The 18,907-nt window shown below is 41.6% G+C and overlaps 2 protein-coding genes across 10 annotated transcripts in view; one reads left to right on the top strand and one right to left on the bottom strand.

Moving 5' to 3' along the window:
* The window catches only part of LOC310905659 (uncharacterized protein), a gene marked incomplete at its 5' end in the record, with an annotated part of 135,646 nt that overhangs the window by 71,464 nt on the left and 45,275 nt on the right, over positions 1–18,907 (bottom strand). The window lies entirely within an intron of this gene.
* NETO2 (neuropilin and tolloid like 2) overlaps positions 2,396–18,907 on the top strand; it is a 32,812-nt gene continuing 16,300 nt past the window's right edge. For all 4 annotated transcript variants that reach the window (XM_083852228.1, XM_083852226.1, XM_083852225.1 and 1 more), the window contains exons 1-4: positions 2,396–2,895; positions 14,216–14,272; positions 15,769–15,909; positions 17,799–18,047. In XM_083852228.1, the coding sequence (XP_083708354.1) occupies positions 2,862–2,895; positions 14,216–14,272; positions 15,769–15,909; positions 17,799–18,047 (481 nt within the window). In that variant the 5' untranslated portion in view covers positions 2,396–2,861. The remainder of the gene's footprint in view (positions 2,896–14,215; positions 14,273–15,768; positions 15,910–17,798; positions 18,048–18,907) is intronic.

Here is an 18,907-nt window from a genome sequence, read left to right as displayed (position 1 = left end):
GCAGCAAATATGTCAGGTAATATTAAAATTTAAACTTCTTTGCCGAACAGTAAAACAAAAAGAAGTTTTAAGGAAGAACTATTGGGAAGAAGCAAAATCAGTTCTAATAATGGAAATCCAAAACTTTTATTGTAGCAGTTCAACTGACTCGTTATTTAACTGGTTGTGCAAGTTTTTAACTAACTGTATGAAAATGAGTGATCCCATTCCCTTCCAGGAACAGCTCCCATTCAAGAATGATGACAGCTCAGTAAGGCAGCAGAATGCACACCTGGCTGTCCAAAAGCAGTTTTTAATCTTTGTTAACTACTAAACTCAAGCTTAATGGTAGCTTGACCTGATGGCACAGCATTCTCTTCCCTGGAAGAGAAGGCACTCTGCAGGCTCAGAAAGTGGGAAGCAAAAGTTTTTTTAGACCTGTCACCAGTTTACTGTAGAGTATTTTAAAGCACCACTTATCACAAGAATTGTAATGAGATAAAGCAACAGGGATGTACAGATGAGGAATTTCTCTGAAAGCAGCAGTAAGTGGTAGCAGAATATGTCGCAAATGCACGCGTGGATGCTGCTGCCCAGGTCTCCCACACTGACAGATGGATGCAACCCCGAGAAGAGAGGCTGGAAATGCTCCTATGCTTTTCCAAGTGTGTAATAGCTCTGTCCGACCTCCTAATGGACAAACTAGAAGTGCAACTTTTCAGTTAAATTGGCTATAGCAGACCGGTTCCTTGCAATTACTACCAACTCGTATTGAGCACGAGACATTACTATTATATCTATTTTTTTTTCTGTGAAACAATTGACTACAAATCATTTACTTGAATGCACATTCAGCTTGCAATCTCAGAATCAGGCTGGTTGTCTCATTTCTTGTATCATCAGAAGCAATAAAAATACCAGAGCCAAATTTTGCCATCAGCTACATTGTGCATTCAAAAAAAAAAAAAAAAACGTAATAAAAAAGCAACCCCTAACAATCTGCACAACAGCATAGTCAGTTTAAATTTTTTCCTTATGTACTTCAGAAAGGATAAAAACCTGTGGATGAGGCACAGATACAGTAGAAATTATTACTCTGCTTGGTATTTTCTAGGGTTGCTACAGTTAAACATTTTTGTTAGCAGAGAAAAACACCATCACAAAGCAGATCCACCTAATGAGGACTACTTTTTACATAGGAATTTTCACTGTAGAGTTGAACATTTCCTCCTACCACTGTAAAAATGTACAGTTACAAGGTGAATAGAAAGAAACTGCTTTACCCAGTGCTGGAATGCAGCAGCTCTTTAACAGTTCATGGGAAACTCCCCTTTGAGAAGCGACTGTATCGTCTCTATTTGAAATTGAAAGGACAGTTCGAGTAAGCGGAATAATATAATTATGTAACTTGGGATTTTGCCACAGCATCGAGCTTAATACTTCACATCACGCTGTTTAGAACACCGAAATGGTTCTGTAATGCCCAGAGGCGCTGGGGACCTTTCCTCCAAGGTCTCGGATGTCCCCTTCAGGCCGCTAGCCAGGAGCAGGAGCGTGGCGTGTTCCCCCAGGACGTGCTGGCCTTTGAACGCCGTAGAAAGAACTGATTCAAACGCAAAGCACCGCACCGCAAGGCAAGCAGAGCTTCACGCCTCACGCCCACGCCCGAGGCTGGAGCAGGCGGCCCCGCAGGCTGCGCACCAGCACCTAAAGGCCCGACTGCCGTGTCCGTGGGGTGGGCTCCAGGCTGCTTCCACGGGGTGCCCGAGCCCCGAGACCCCCCGGGAAGCACCCTGGGGATGCAGCCCGGGGCCGGGCGCGGGGAAGCCGCGGGCGCAGCGCTGCGGGGCCGGCCCGGGAGCTTGCGGCGCCTCGGGTCTCCCGGTCCCGGCTGCCCGGCGGCTGCTCTTGGTCCCCCTGCCCTGCGGAAGGCGCTTCCCGGGAGCCAGGCAGCCCGTGCCCGGTGTCCCACCTCGGGCCCCCGCCCGAGGGCACGTACAGCTCCTCTCGCCGGCTGCCCCGAGGTGATGGGGCGGCAGCCGGGCGGGCAGCGGGCAGCGGGCGCCCCTTGCTTAAGTTCGTGTCGAGTGACGGCTCCGTGGGAGCCGTCACAGCAGCCGCACAAGGGCGTGTGCCGGGCTCCCGACCCGCAGGCAGCACAACGCAGCCGGGCTGGGCACGCCGCCGGGGCTCCGCCGGGAGCAAGGGGGAGAAGGGGGGAACGCCCGGCGGAGCGGGGGGCCGGCTGCCTGCCGCCCCCGGACAGCCAAAGGCGGGCACATCCGTTCTCCACCTTCCTCCAGCCGAGCCCCCGGGCGGGCAGCGCCGCCGGGCCCCTCTCCGCAGCCGGGCGAATCGCGGCGCGGGGGGCCGGGGGAAACCGCCCGGCACTGCCCTCCCAGGGCACGGGGCCGCCGCCCCCGCTCGGTGCCCGGCCCGGCGGGGGGCGCGCAGCGGCCCCGGCGGCTGCGGCTGCTTGCGGGGCTCGGCGGGGGGCGGGCACATGCGTACAAGCGACTGAGGCGAGCAAACCCCCCTCGCGGCTCGAAGCGGCTTCATTCACCGGCTGGGAGCCGCCGGGCTGCGAGCGGAGCGTCTCACCGAGAGCCTCCTCCCCGGCCCCCGGGGCGGGCCAGCCCCGACGGTGCCCGCCGAGCCCCGCTCTAGATGGGACTGAGCGCGGCGGCGGCTCCGGGCTCGGGAGAGGGGGGAGGAGGAGGAGGCGGAGGCGGAGGCTGAAGCTCCGGGCATGGCCGCGGGCGGGCGGGGGCCGGCCGAGCCGTAGCCGCGGGCCACAGCGCCCTCGCGGGGGGCCGCCGCGCCCGGCCGCGGCCATGGAGCGCCGCTGATCGCTGCCGAGTGGAAGCCGCCGCCGGGAGACGATGGCCCCGCACCAAGTCTGCTCGGTGCTGGAAGGTAGGAGCCCCCCGCCGGCCCCGAGCCCCCCGCCCTACCGGGCCGCCTCTTCGGCTGCCCCCGCCGCCCTCCCTCGGCCCGCGGAAACTTTTGGCCGAGGGGCCGGGGATGCTCCGCGCCGGGGGAAGCCGGCGGCAGCTCGGGGCGAAGGGGGCCGGCAGCCCGCAGCCACCCCCGGCTGCCCCCGTCCCGTCCCGGCCGGGCAGGGCAGGGCAGGGCAGGGTCGTGCTGCGGGAGCTCTGTGGCCGGGGGGACCCAGCCGCGGGGTCGGGGGATGCGAGTCTGCCCCGGGGCTCGGCCGTGCGCTCCCGAGACGCGTCGAGAGCTTCTGCGCTCCATCTTTTCACAGCCAGAATCCTCTTTCTGCTCCCCTAACTCTCCCGGTGAGATGTGGAACTGTGGGCAGGGTAGCGGGCTCGCTGTCAGGAGCGAGCTCTGTTTTCAGCGAGGTTTTCACGAAATCAGCTCCTGCTTGACCGGTATTCACCTCTGCTTCCCTTTCTCCTGAGGCTTGTAAATCCTGTTCCTAACTACTTCAGGCGCAGAGGTAAACAGCTGAGGAAAGCCAGCCTTCCCCCCGGCCTTTCCTTATCTGTGCTATTATTTATAGAGCCCAACGACAAGCGAAGGGTCTCTGATAGAAAACAAAGCTAAACGTGGCAGTTAACCTTGTGCCTCGCGAGATGGTTTCTAGCGTTCTGCATCTTCTTCAGCAATACCAGACGTGAACCACCAGGGATTTTTTTTATTAAATTATTCCATTAGGAAATTTTGGAACGTTTGTTTGCATTATTTAAGCCATTGAGGCATTACTGCAGTGGGGAGAACTGTTTCTGATGTGCATTGATGTCTTCCCACGGTATGAAAGTTGTAAAGAAGTCTGTTTTAAATCCAGAATGTTTCCTTAGCCCATAAAATCCCATGTCTCTGATCTGAAGGATAGTTATCTTGAGGGTTTAAATAAATATTTTTCATTTATTAGCATAATAATTGAGAGAGAAAGTCTTTGCTTTCAGCAAATGCCTATTATATAGAGGTGTTAACCATCCACTGGTTTTAGACACCACAGGAACAAAAGGCTTACTGGGTAAGCCCCAAGAAAATGTAGTTAGTTTTATTTTTCCACTTCCTCTGTAAGTAAAGTAGCACATAGTTAAATACCATAAAACATGGTAAAACCACCATAAAATCCAAGTGACAATTCTGCTGCTTAATTACTTTCTACGTACACAGACTTGATTGCATTTCAGAAATACCCGATTCTTCACAATTTGACTGTACAGGATTTCTCCTGAACAGAGCTTGCTCTGATCGTTTATAATCACACTAGTGTCCAGTTAAAAAGAAAAGCACTTCTAAAGGAAGTTTTTAGTATCATTTACAATAAATAAATTGCACAAAGCCATTAGTCAATAAGCTGTTAGTATTCTAAATGCATCACTTGCCATGGCTACAGAAACAAGGTATCATTACTTAGCATCATACATGCCCTTTTATCCCTTCTTCACTAGAAGTCTGCATATAGTCAGTCTTACAGCTAATAATGAAGCAGAAGGAAAAAAAAGAAAAAGATTCCTATAAATAGACGCACAGATTTAATCCTAAAAGGAAACTATTGGAAATAACATTCAAATCAAGCCACCATATTTACAAACTGCATCTTAAATCCTGCATGGAAACTCAACCTACAATGACAGTAGGTTTTTTTTCTCTATACAAATGGCTTTGTAATTTACTTACTGAGTTCTGCTGAACCACATAAGAAGCACCCTGAAGCTCAGTACATTGTGAAAAACCCTATATCTTTCAATAATACTTAAAATGGTTTCATTCAAGTTCTTAATATGAAATATATGCATACATTTCTGTCATCCACAAAGGCTGTATTTTTGGCTGCGTACCCCAGGGCAGGCCCATCATACTCACTTTGGGGCAATTCACCTTTCTTTTATTATACTTGTTCAGAACGCCTGTAGGTTATTCCTCAGCTATCAGTAATAAGGGCTGACTAAAATAAACATTTTAATATAATTCTTATTGCCTTTGTCCATAGTGTTCAGCCAAACTTGTAAAAGCCTCGTGTTATGTACCGAAGCCCATCTCACCCCGATTGTTTGCTCCCATCCAGACGCAGCAGACGATAGTGCTGAGCGGCAGTGGTGGTGGACCACGGCAGCACTGAGGCTGCCATAGTGCTGCAGGTTTTATCAGAGTGGAGCCCAGCCCATGTCTGCCTGCCCTCTCAGTAGCACGTGGGCTACTGGAGGCCAGGGTGCTCCTTGCGTTTTGCCCCTTTAAAGGCAAAGCCTTTTGCTCCCTTCTGAGTTCGCAGTGAGTTTTTGACCACCACTAGAACCATTCTTGAATTCTAGCACAGCTTGCAAAATGTAACTGCTCTGCAACAATAGGGCATTATAACCCTCTATTTCATATGAGAGAAAAGCAGCCACTTTCTTGATAAACCATGTTTCTGTTAAGCATTGGAACTAAATATAGCATCCTGAATTTCCTCATATCTTCTATTCCCCCAAAATGCGTTAGCTATGGGCTTGTTCCCATTTTTCAGCTATGCTCCCCTCCTTCGTTTCCATGCACTGATTGGTTAAAAGAAATAAACAAATAAATAAACCATAAATTAAATCCAGACTATGTATTATTTTTGCACTGCTTCGGTTATTATACCAGATCACCTTAAAAAGCCAACTAGAGAATTCTGTAGTTTCTGTCCTAATTCAACAAACAGACAGGGTTAAAACAAATTACCGCTGCTCCTGGAAAGTCGACATTCCCAGCCTTCCAATGAGGTACAGAATTATTTCCAACTCTGCAGGTTGCAAGAATGTGGACTTCTATGATTAACTTCCTGCCATTCTGCTCAGCCCCCTCATTTGCATTTTGGCATGATTTTAACAGCTAATTTCTCACAAACAAGTAGTGTTAGGATGTAAGGCTTCCTTCCACGTGAAAGCTAGGAGTTACAGTCTCCTGTGCCCAGTCAAAATAACAGCCTCCTGTAAAATCAAAAGTTGTAACAATGACTCGAGAAGCTGAAGGCAAGCAGACAAAAATATAATTCAAAAAATATATTCCTGATTTCATGACTTGTCCACTGAAACCAACAGTGAAGTTCTGTTTGTAAAGACTAAAGTGGCCCTAATGAAGGCTGTAGCAAGTGTAAGCCAGAATTTCATTTGTTTTTTACCTAAAGAAGGGGAATAACTTGCAACTTTTTCTGCTGCACTCAAAAAAATAAAAGCTAAGACTGCTTGCACTGTTAAGCAATTAAGGAGAAGTAACTCAAGTAACTGTAGAATATTTCAAAAAGCTGCTGTGTTAAGTACAAGATTATTTGGTGGTATGTATTATGCCTTACTTTTAATACACATACAAACTTAGCATCCAAAATGTACTGCTCCCAGAGTAGCATAACTTCAAAAACATTAACTCTCTAGTTTTCCTAAGACATACTTGACAATGACTGCTAAATTTTTTACAGAACAAGTTGGTTATAAGTGCGTTGCTATTAATAGAAAAGTTCCGTTTATAAGTCAGGTATATAGATGCAGTTGGAGTACAGAATAACACCAGGCTGAAGCTAAAGGAGCTACTGAATTATGTATCTCTATCTCATGAAAAGCTAAGATGATCTGCACCTTCCCTAAGGTTTAATTCATGGAGAGAGATTAGACAGAAAGATTACTCCCCAAATTAAACTTTATAAGCTATTCATCATTTGTGAACATGTCAGAAATTCACATTATAATTTATTGCAGGGATGGTGAAGGGAGTGATTAAACATCTGCAGCTGTACCAGAAATCGCACAGACTCTTGTCCACGTTATTTACCCCCAGAACAGGTTACACATGCAGTGAGGGACATGCTTATCTAGACTCAGGCAAAGTCTTAATTATAGTATCTTGGCTACAGTTAGGGCTGTAGCACTGCAAACAGGCTTGCTGCTTTTCTGCCTTGTATACTCCAATTTGGTTTTTAATTAAAGACACACTTAGCAGTCTTGGACAACCTACATAGCTTGCTGCCTTTCTTGATATGTGACTGACAACTGCTGCCTCAGTGGCAAGTGGCTGGGGTGGGGGAGTGTAAATTTTTCAACAAAAAAACAGCAGGTAACTTTTCATGAAAAAATCCACATTTCTTTTATTTTAGCTTATCTTCGTGCTTCACTCCATGTTCCGTTATTACAAAGCTGACCCACTATGCACCAGGAAGGGACTGCCAAGATGTTAACAATACCTATCACAAAACCTCCTCCTTTAGCAGACAATAAAATCCATGAACACAGAGCAGTCTCTTTTCCAGGGACTAAGAGCAAGAAGCCGGGAAAAAATATTTATGCTCTACATTAGCTGCTCTCAGACATGACAGAAGACAGCAGAACATTTACTATTAATTCCATGACAGATGTTCCTGAAAAGATTTCCACTGAAAAAAAATACACTATATTGATAATAAAGAAATGAAAGGATAACAACGTTTGGTACAATCTGATCTATTTCTAAGTGAGAAGTATCACTTTCCAACTGTTCTAGGAATAAGTAATCTCTGGGAAAGATGTGTTCAGAATAGTCATGTACAGCAGGATCAGTTCCGTCAGGTACAGGGAACCCATCTGAACTTTAAATCAGTATATATATTTTAATAAGGTTTTTGGAACCCCTCATCAACATGGTTTGCACATGCAGCCTTCTCAGCAGTCGCTTGCTGCACACAGCTTGGAGATGAAAAAAGATCTGCCATATAAAAAGGAAAGTGTCTATTTAAAAAATGAAAGATATTCTTCTGGCAGAAGTTTTGCTGGCAGAGATATCCAGGAATGGATTATAAGTAACAGGATGCAGAGCAAACTGGTAGAATGAAGCAACCCACAGCTGCTCAAATATTTCTAATGGAGGAAGAGATCAGAAATGTTAAATGTTTTGGGCAAACCTGGAGGGGACTCTGTCACAGATCCATCCAAGCGTGAATTGCTCTGCAGATGATTTTTATGAAAGGGAAGTGGGAGCTGCCTGTACCTCCTGAACCAGTTAACCTAATTTCTCTGCAGAGATACAGACTCCCAGTTTGTTTCTCTGGCAATCTTAAAGAGAGGAATCCCTACTGGAAACAGCTGGAGTGAGATGAAACTCATATCTGAGCATTGACCTGAGTGCATTCAGACAGTCTGCTGGCAGGCTAATGGCTAACAAGATTTGGATCTTAGAAAGGCACTAGAGTCACTGTTAATAGCTGATGAAGCCCACTTCTGCTACCAACATTTGTGAGGAGGATTAAAAATGGGTTGGCAGCTCCACTAGCGTGCTCTGGGTAAGACTTACAAACAGCTAAAGTACGTCTTGCATCATGCACGCCTTCATCTCTGTTACTTTATTCTCTTGCAATCCTGCAGTATATTCCAGTAGCTCAAAAAATATTAAATAAATAAATTTAAAATGGAGAAAATCACTGGGGCTGTTAATAAGCTAAGTTCTAGGCAGCCAACTTTATTGCTCTCTGATATTCATTTTAACAATCTGTGGATGTCCTGTTGAGACCACAGAAAGATCTGGGAATATATACAGACTGCGAACTGTAAGAGCATGTGAGATTTGAAAACTGCTGTGTTTTCATCCTCAGCAATAGAATTGTTTGCTTAAAAAAGCAGCAACAAATGCAATCCAATATTCCTTTTATCAACTTGTAAATGTCACCAAATGCTAGGAAGAGAGGAAAAGAAAACTTATTCCCATGGAATTTACAGTTTGTCTGTTTCTGAGTTAAAAATGGCTTGAATCAGAAAGGCTCTCAATTAGCCTCCTGAAAGAAAAGGAGGTGACCACCCACACAGAATTATACAAAGTCCAGAGTGCCTCTGTTTTCCTTTTCCCACTTTACCTTGTTTGTCCAAGTTGAAAAAGTTATTTACAAAACCTGTCAAATACTTTGCATACAAGCAGCATCTAATAGCATGGGTCCCTACACTTGATCAGAGTCCTTACAGGCAACTAAAATGCATATGAACAAACTATGCTGTACGTGTACTCTTGGCCAGAGAATAAGATAAAATGTAACGTAACAAATGTCTCCACTACATTAACAGCTAAATTAAGGTTTAGACTAATGTGGAAAATCATTGGATGTAATGCTGGGATACTGCAATTAGCAGTTACTGAAAGTAATATTAATTTTAGCATGTGGGGGGGAAATTAAGAGCTGAGTTTAAGAATAGTACACAGAAAAGGACTCATTCCCATAAGGCAAAACACAGTATATAATTAAGATCAAGCATTTGTTACTCAGGGCTGTATCTGCCAGAAAGAAGCAGGCAGTCTGGCAAGATGTTCTAACATGCGTGACCTGCGTGTTGCCAATTACTGTCTGTTTGGACTTTATGCACACAAGGTGCTACCTAATCCAGGGAGTACGGCAGAGATAAAACAGTGAATCCCGCTCTAAGCAATGTCTGTCAACTTCATCCCTAGGATTCTGACTACCACTAGTACTAAGAACATGTAATGCTCTAAATGATTAAGTCTTCATTTTTAAAATGGTGGAATTTTTCACTCCGTTTCTAAGTTTTGCTTGAGTGCTCCCAACTTGGATATTCAGTTTGCCCTGCGTGCATAGATTCCCCCATTGTTATCCCTGAAGACAGACACTGCTTGCAGAGCTACGCAGCACATCTACTGTGTTTTCTCTATATGTGAAGATCCCTAGAGCATGCAGAAAAAGCAGAGGAAAGACATACCATAGAGAGCTCAGAGCAGTAGTGTATTCCATGAAATCTGAAGAATGCTTCTTGCCAGAAAGTATAAGCATATGTCAGATTTGCAGCCTACGGCACTTGTTTCTCTAAGCAAAACACTGGTTTCTTAATGTTGGTTGAGCATTTGTTTACTATAAAACTATATTATTCTCATGTTTAAAGAGAAATAGGAGCCACTTGTTTTTTAATCTATATGTGTATATACTTCACAAACAAATTAACAAATATTTTTTGCATCTTATATTCATTTTAGAGAACTTTAAGAAATGTCAGCAAAGAAAATCTTGACTCCTGCAAAAAATGCATGGTTTATTACACCAGTTCAAGGGATTCTTTTATGTTATTCCATAAGCCTATTTCAACAACCGAATAGTGATAACTTGCAACGTATGATTAGTGTCTTCACGCTTAAAAGTCTATATTGCTGTCTGCAGGCTATGTGATCTAAAACATTTCATGCAAAGAAGTGAAGAAAATGAAAAATAGATTGTTTTAAAGGCAGAAAAAAACCTTTCTGCTTTTTCTTTATTTCCAGTTAATGTCACACAGGTAAAAACTATCAGAGCTTTAAATGGCAGTACAAAAACATCCACCATAATTAATGGAATTTGTCTGTAGCAAATACCAGATTCATGAATAAAAGAAGCTCCTCTTAATCTGTCTACCTCAATGGCTTTGCTGCTGTTGGTTTAATGGTAGCCCCTTGTACAGTTTAGATAGGAAGTAGAAACTTATTTTAAGTTGCAGAATCACTTGTCTCTATTATCTTTACCAACTAAATACGTGGAAGTTTATAAGTCAGTCTCCCAAATCTCAGTATTGTCTAGTAGAATTCTCACCATGCTCCTCCATGAAAAACAATCCTAAACACCCTTCCATCCCTTTGATATTCAATGTAGTCCTGCAATTGTGCACTTGTTGTGCTCCTGCTTACATTAGCAAGCCACCTTCAAGCATTTTGGGGCACCTACTATTTCTGTTTCCTGTACCATAGTAGAATACAAGGCTAAGTCACAAGTTACCTTTCATCCACACGGAAGAATGTCATGTCTCAGTGATACCTAAGAGACTTTAAAAGATGAAAAAAGGAGCAACAGAGGAATACTGTGTCTCATTGCAAGTTCAGGTGCATTATAACTATCTGAATTTCAGTTTATCAGAAATAACGATGATTTATGATCCTTCTGAAAGTGCTACAAGACTTTTAGTGAATGTAGTTCAGTATCTCCACGTCTGCTCTAGTCACTGTGTCTGTGTTGCCATATGCACTATCAGGACACTGGTTTAGCACTAGGTCTCCACTGTGCCATCCTACAGGATTTGTCTCTTCCCTTGACATCTTCCTTCCTTGTTACTGACTTGTATGGTTTAAATTAGTCTTTGAAATTTGAAAATGTTTTTCCAGGAAGCAATATAGATTTAGGACACCAAATGATTGCTTTGTTGTTTTTTAAAATTACACAAAAATGGGTTAATGGAAGCAGTCTGAAAGGTTTAAAAATATCCTGGCTCATTTTCTTCCTTCTTTTCTTTTCATCCTGAACAATAATAGGCCTTGTTTCCAGCCAAAAAGCTCCCATTTGCTATCATGCACTGTATTGTGTTGTGTAAATGCACCCAGTTTAAGGCAATGCTGCCTTAGGGGTTTCTGCCCACTACTCTCAGGAAGAACGGATATAAGTCCTCTCTCCACCTTTTCGGTATCATTGTCACAGAGATAAGGACAGCCCACTTAGAGAATATTAAGCAGTGTGTTTTTTTTTTTTAAAAAAGATGTGTTTATCACCAGGGATAAAGGTAATGGCAAAGGTAGGCCCTTAAAGATTTGCTACCTGGGCTGCTTTGAATACATCTTAGGGATTGAGAGCGTGAGAGGGAGCATTGCTAGAGAAAGGCCAGAGTTCAAGAGATTTAAAATGAAAAGGATCAAAAAGGCAGGGAACAATGAGAAGGTGGCCCATACTTACTATATCCACTCATCCATGTAACATGACAAAATTAAGACAGTAAGACAAATATTCAGACGATTTATCCTCTGTAATTGTCTGCATACCCATGCTGTTCTGCAGGAAACTGTTCTTTTGCACTTACACACACACAGCTCTGGGCTATTTATAGAAGTAGCACAGGCTTTAGTGAAAACCAATCAGATTTTCTGAAGTCCTTTTAGGAGGCTTGTTTCTGTCTCCACATCATTTCAAGAAGGGAAATGACTGGTTAGTGCAACTGAGTATCTGTTCAGATGTTCTTTCTACCTGTAGAAGAGACCATGGTCACTGAAATAAACATAGACGCTTACTGATGTTCTTAGGGGGAAAAAAACAAACAAACAAAAAAAGGTATGCCATAGCAGCATTAGCCACAGTAGATAGCTATACTAAAAAAAAAAAAAAATGGAGATTTTTCACTGATACTTGAAAGGGACTATCTGCATTCATTCTGTTAGTCATGAAAGTATTTATTCAAGATCTCTGTGTTTGTTTGCTTTATGAAAAAAAGCCAAAACCCATTTTGCATTTTAAGAAGCAGCAGAATAAACTGGTCTAAATTGATTTGAGCTTGCTATGTCCTTGCAAAATAGAGGGTGGTCATCTTTAAGAAATGGAAAAAAATGATCGTTGCCGAGTTGTCTCATAACCATGTACAGTCTGTTTTAATATGGGTAGAGAGAAGAGAGGGCAGCAGAAACATACATAATAAAACAGAAATGCAAGACTGACACTTCCAGGGGCAGACTTTGATTCCTTCCATCCCTCCCCGAGATAATAGATCTGTACCAACATTACAGTGGCATCTATATGAATTTAGTCAAGATCTCAGTAGTTCATAGTCAGTGCATGCTCCCTCTGGAGCTCTCAGAAGGGCTGAAAGTCTAATAGCAACACAGAGAAATCGCAGATAGAGAAACTGCCATTTCAGCATGAGCAACTAGAATGCCTGAACAATGAGAGGGAAAAATCGGGAAATAGAATGAAATTCTTGAATGTGACAATGGAATTCCTGCTGAAATCTTTTTTTTATAGGGATGAGGCCATGCCGTCTGACTTAGTATTAACAAATTGATTAAGAACGTGGGAAGGGCCATACCAGGTCAAATCAAAGGTCCATCTAGCCTGCTATCTTGTCTTGCACAGAGATGCAAAAGCAGAGGTCTCAGACTGTAAAAGTAGAACAAATGATATTTGCCTCAAATACTATCCCGGACTTCCAGCAGTTTATGAATCAAGGGGTTCCTGAAGCAGAATCTTCCACTCTAAGGATGTGTTATGAAGTTTGTGCATTAAAATAAAATAATCTTAATTTACTCTGAACATGCCACCTGCTAGCTTTGTCTGATACCCCCTGGTTCTTGTAGTGTAAGAGAAACTAAGTGTTTGCTCTCTGTTCCCCGTCTCAGTGACACATATGATATTACAACTTGTATTCTACCTGCCGTCAGCCAGCTTCTGTCCAAGTCCTAGCCTGCTTCACCAGTTCTCTAACGCACAGGTTTAAAATTAGAGGTATTCAAGATGGAGGCAAACCAAAGATTTGAAGAGGGCATAATAATATACTCTAACTTCATTCCCTTTTCCCTTCCTGGTAATCCCTAACAATTCAAGGAGACAAAGCATTTTAGGAAAATCTGGAGATTAAACCTGCTTTAAAGCTGTTGATGAATAGGGGAGTGTGGAATCCTTAGTATGTGCTGTTCAGACCAACACTTCTTGGGTGCAAGCGAAGTGTAATCATAAGGCAAAGTCTGAAAGCAAGACCATTGAGACAGCTTCTTTTCGTGGAAGGAAGGAAAAGGGTTGGGGGAAGGAATATGACAGAAAATCTTTAACAGGTCAAATATCAGTTCAAATCACAGGTTAGTTCAAATCTAGAAGATGCCAGCATGTAACAAAATGCATCAGCAAACCAGCGTGCTTTCAACAGTGTACATCCCAACATCATAGCTGCTGTAACTACTCAGAGTAAATCTCTCCATCATTAGAACTTGCATCTGCACTGCTTGCAGAAATCACTGGTATGGTGTTGTACCAGTGTCACAGCAACCTGCAGATACAATTCTGTAGCGTTCCTGAAACCTCTGTAGGGATACGACCATGCAGTGTCTCCTGTGGTCCCAATTAATTTTGTGTAAGCTAGGGAAGTCTGTTGTATACACATTATGCATATGGAGGTTTAGGATAAATACTGTTCAATATAGCAGCCAAACATCTCTTTTCAGGACATAAAAAATATACAGAAGATAGACAACATTTAATTTTATAAAATGTGTTCAGATCTGTAGATCCTCTATAAAAGATTCTTGAAGTCCCTTTAAACAATAAATGATTATTTTCATATAGGCTTTCTTAAGGAACATGGAAGAAGAACCTGCAGTGCACTTAAACTACACTAGTTTCCTAAAGCTGAAATTTAAAAAAAGCACATATATTATGTATTTTTTTTACGTTCTGAGTTGTTTGGGCTACTGATTCTAGGATTTGCATGAATCAGGATTGCATAAAATGGTCTATAATTTTGTTCAATTACTGATGCTTTTCCTGTTCAATTTCTCTTACCAGTGTTGCTAGTAACAATCCTTGTAGTGGAAGGGATTGCCATTGCACAGAAGACACAAGGTACAATTTTGGTTTGATGATTTTCTTTCCAAAAATGTAAGAGTTTAGTAGTGTTGAATTAAGCAATATAAGTCAAAGTATTCAGATACTCGTAGCTCTTCAATTAATTATATGAATTCCGGTCTTGTCCATCCCTGCCCCTTCCCCAACCCCCCCCAACCGGAATTTTTTTTCCAGTTGAACAAAGCCATCCAGTCACAAAGAACATGAAGGTTCACTTACCCAGTTAAAATTCTATGGTTTTAGACCTTAGAGGTGGGAAAAAACACCATGGAAATTCATGTTTTCTGTATCTGACAACAAGCTTTTCAAGCAGTCCGCCCACAAATATTTTTAAAGCCAATACCTCCTAAGGGGGGAAGGCAATAGTTTCACAAACCTTATTTTCTCATATGTGGGATTCATCCACACATAGGAGAGAAGAATTCCTTGAACTGACACCTACAGAATTTCCTTGAACAATTTCTGCAGGAGAGACTAAGTTTTCAGCCCCATAAATAAAGGCTGCCAAGATATCAGTGGAAGGTGATTTAATTTGCAATTTACTGTAGGCAGCTATGACCTGTATCAGCATGGACTCCCTCTCAAAGGTCCGCAAGGAAAAACTGCATAAATATAAATAACATGATGAGAGCACCCCTGTGAGATTTAGGAAAAATCTAGCAGAAACCACATATTCTGTGTCTTACTCTCTTCAGTTCTGCTGATATCAAAGAAGAGGGTCAAAGGTACTTAATAAGAATGTTAGAAGGATCATACTACTCCCAAGCCCCTTCTCCAAGGATAAGGAAATCTGATCTAACAAAGCTTCTGTGAATGATCCAGCATGGTGCATGATCATAGTAAAGTGCAACATCTCAGCCACAGATTGTATTTTCCAGCATCCGGAAGAGAGCTTTGATATTAAATGAGAATCTTAGCTACCAGTGCAATCTACCTACTGCTATTAATTTTACTAACTACCATTGCTGGATTTAGTTTATTTAGCTATCATAAGCATTTTTTATTCCAACATACTATTGTAAATAGCTTAAGGGCGATATGCTTTAGTATAGTCTGGAATCAGGGTCAAAAGTAGTAAATAATAACAAATATTGTGGATTACATTTGCATAGGAATAGAAAAGACACAGGACATAAAATAAAGCTGTTCTACTGGCAGCCACTGTAACTATATGATTTAGAAAAAAGCATCAAGAAATCTAAATTCACGTGGGTAAAAAAAATTTACTCCCTCTCTTCCCTTCCTGAGGATTACTGTACAGATCTGATGTTCAGAAATTGTGATCTCATCGGGATATACCACACCACTAAATTAACCAAAAGATTTTCCTAGCTAGATATTAACAAGTGGCATATATGATAAAACGGTTCTCAACCAAAACAAGTTACTTTCTTCTTTTATAGGCTGTGTATTATGTCAGTGTTTTACCTTTGCAAAATCAAATTTGCATACTTGCAGGAAACATTTATTTGATCTCTTTATTTTCCCTCAAGGTGGGCAAAATATTGGATTGAATCGCATTCCTCCTACCCAGTGCGATAACTGGGTACGGACTAGTAATGGAGGACACTTTGCTTCACCAAACTACCCTAACATGTACCCACCAAATCAAGAGTGCATCTACATCTTAGAAGGTACCAGCTATATTTCTGTTTTGTTGTATTGTAACCTTACTGTTAAATTTATTATGTTGAACTGTTAAAACTGTCGTTTTAACATATCGTCAAGTATTGTATAGTCATATTGATAATATAATCAATTCTTTAGTTACTTGGTTGAGTGAGGAGTTAAATGTACTCTTTTGGGTAACAACAGCACGTGAATATAAAAGGCAAACGTAGGAATTATCTATATGGAATAAGGCATAACCTCACAGCCAGAGAAAGCAGCATCAGATCTGCTGTAATCTATGAAAGCACAGAACTATTAAGATAAAAAATGTGGCTTATCTTAATATCATGTAGAATATTGCTGATAATAAATTAGAAAAGATGGCTGAAGAACTATCTTTAGCATTTATCAGATCACACTATATTAGTCTAAATCTATCTCAGGGACAGCAAATCTTTATGCTGCCCTTTATTAATAAAAACCCCACACCTGTCTGTCACAGTAGCACTGTACTAAAAATAGACACTTGTCCATTTTTGCACTACTGAAGTTATGCAATGGGGACAAAAAAAATCATTAACTAGAAAAAAATACATTCTAATGGGAATATCTTGGATAAAGGCTGCAAGACTTGGGACTAAAAACACTAGTTAGCTTCATCATCAGATTCATATCAATTAATTGGTGTTTTTCAAGTAACACATTTCAGCGAGTTTTTATTTGTACTGATTAATAGAGACCTTCATTTTTGTTTCCATGCATGCACATTGGAAGTTTGGTATCTTCCCTGCCACTGAATGCATGGAGAGCAGACATCCTGTCCAGCTTTAGAGTTCAGACATACCGGATCCAGTGCTGGATCTTTTTTGTGCAAGGCAGTTTCCATGGGGCACAGAAACAGTTTCCATGCCTCTGTCCTCACAGTCATTACACAGGAACACTGTGGGAACCTGAGTGAGAAAAACATCCTCCACGGTTTCTAGCTAAGATATGGTCCTTCCTGCAGACCACTGCCAATATGTGCAAACCAACAGCCAGGAATATTTTTAATTCATGTATAATTAAGGTGTAAATGTCTAAACAGTGTTAAAGATGTATAAATAAATCCTTTTTGCATCCAGAAGTAGACAGCATATGATTCATTAATGCTGTTGTTCCAGATACCAACTAGTATCTGAAAGTTCATATAGCATAACAGATGACACTAGCAAGAAGCACTAAGACTATACACACAATATAAAGTCATGGTTCCAAACTACGGATGTGAAAGTGCGGTCAACAAGTAGCCTTAGCTGCACTGCATCAGGAATTCAGGATCTGATCCAAATCCTGGTTCAGATTTACCAACATCTGTAGTCATTCATATATTGATAATATATATTAAGCAATTACACTTTTCTGAGTATTCTACTAGAAGACATCTCCTGCCAAAGGATCTCCAAATTTGGGCTTAATGTTTAGGAAATATATCAGTGAGTAGTAGTTCTTGATATCTCTTTCTTTTCCATTGTTTTCTCTATCCCTAAATGCTTTGTCCTTTTTTTTTAATGTACTTTGGTCCCAGTACAACACTAATTTTTTTTTTAATATTAAACCTTGCTGGAATACCTTTGCATATATGTTGATACGTGTTACACATGGTATTTTAAATTTATGTCCTTGCTGAATTTTCAATTATAAAGGTCAAAGAAAAAAAAATGCATGTCATTCCATGAAAAAGTATCTCCCACAGAATCAGTTTTAGAATTTTTATTAGAGTATATCTGAGTTTTTGTGTCAGACTATTAGATGTATTTTGAGAAGTGTCTAGTCCCTTTATCTTGCTGTTTTGGAGGTCTCTCTCCATTTCATATCTTCATGTGTTTTTTATATAGATCTACATTTAATCTTTTGCTCAATTTTTTATGTCTAGCTGCTCCACGACAAAGAATTGAGTTGACCTTTGACGAACCTTATTACATAGAACCCTCATTTGAATGTCGCTTTGATCATCTGGAGGTTCGAGATGGACCTTTTGGCTTCTCCCCTCTCATTGATCGTTACTGTGGTCTGAAAAGCCCTGCATTAATTAGATCAACAGGGAGATTTATGTGGATCAAGTTTACTTCTGATGAGGAGCTGGAAGGAAAGGGATTTCAAGCAAAATACTCATTTATACCAGGTAAAGATGCCTAAAATTAATGACCAAATTAATGACCATTTGCTCCCATGCTGTGGATGTGTTTATTCTGACAGTCTAGAGCTGTATTTCATTGTAAGCGCATATGAAGGCAAAGTAACAACGCAATAGTTAGAGGTGTCTGTCGTGCTAATCCTGATGGATACCTGAATAAAATCACTTTGGGAAATTGACCAAAGGGAATTACAGGTCTGTACTTTCCTAGTGAAGTAGTCAATTGATCTTGTTTGTACTGAAGACTTTAGCAACTTCTCTCTTCGGTACTCTAATTTGTACCAGCTCCACCAGTGGTAGTAATGGAAAAAGCATTTATGTAGACTAGCAGTTTGGCATTTTCAACAGCCTATCTTCTAAGGAACATCAGACAAGATGACAAAAATATCTGAGGTCAATCTATAATAGTACTTCCAGCCAGATGCAAAACATTTTAAATTTCCATTTCTGAAAAGCCAGAGGAAATATCTATACAGTCCAAATATCAACTATCAATATAACTAGACACCCTCAAACCACGGACTCAGACAACAGCATTGTTCTTTGCTCAAAGAACTGTGTAGTTTACACGGTGTAAAAGACAGGATAATGTGCTGACACTGCCTTTAGACAGGCAGAAACTACATCTGCTCTGTTGGGCCACTTAAAACTGGCAAACATTCTTTTTACAAGTGAATTTGAACTGATATCCTTGTGCCATGCTTTATTGCTGTACTTCATTGATGTAATACGTGGGTAGTTATCAGCATTTTATTGTCCTTTGGGACAAAACACAATGTACAAAAGTTAGTTCTACTACTACTATAAATGTATACACAGGTATAATTTTTTTATGCCATCTTTACCCA

This window comes from Anser anser, assembly GCF_964211835.1.
Source record: "Anser anser genome assembly, chromosome: 11".
NCBI lineage: Eukaryota > Metazoa > Chordata > Aves > Anseriformes > Anatidae > Anser > Anser anser.
This window is presented reverse-complemented; position numbering and strand designations above follow the sequence as displayed.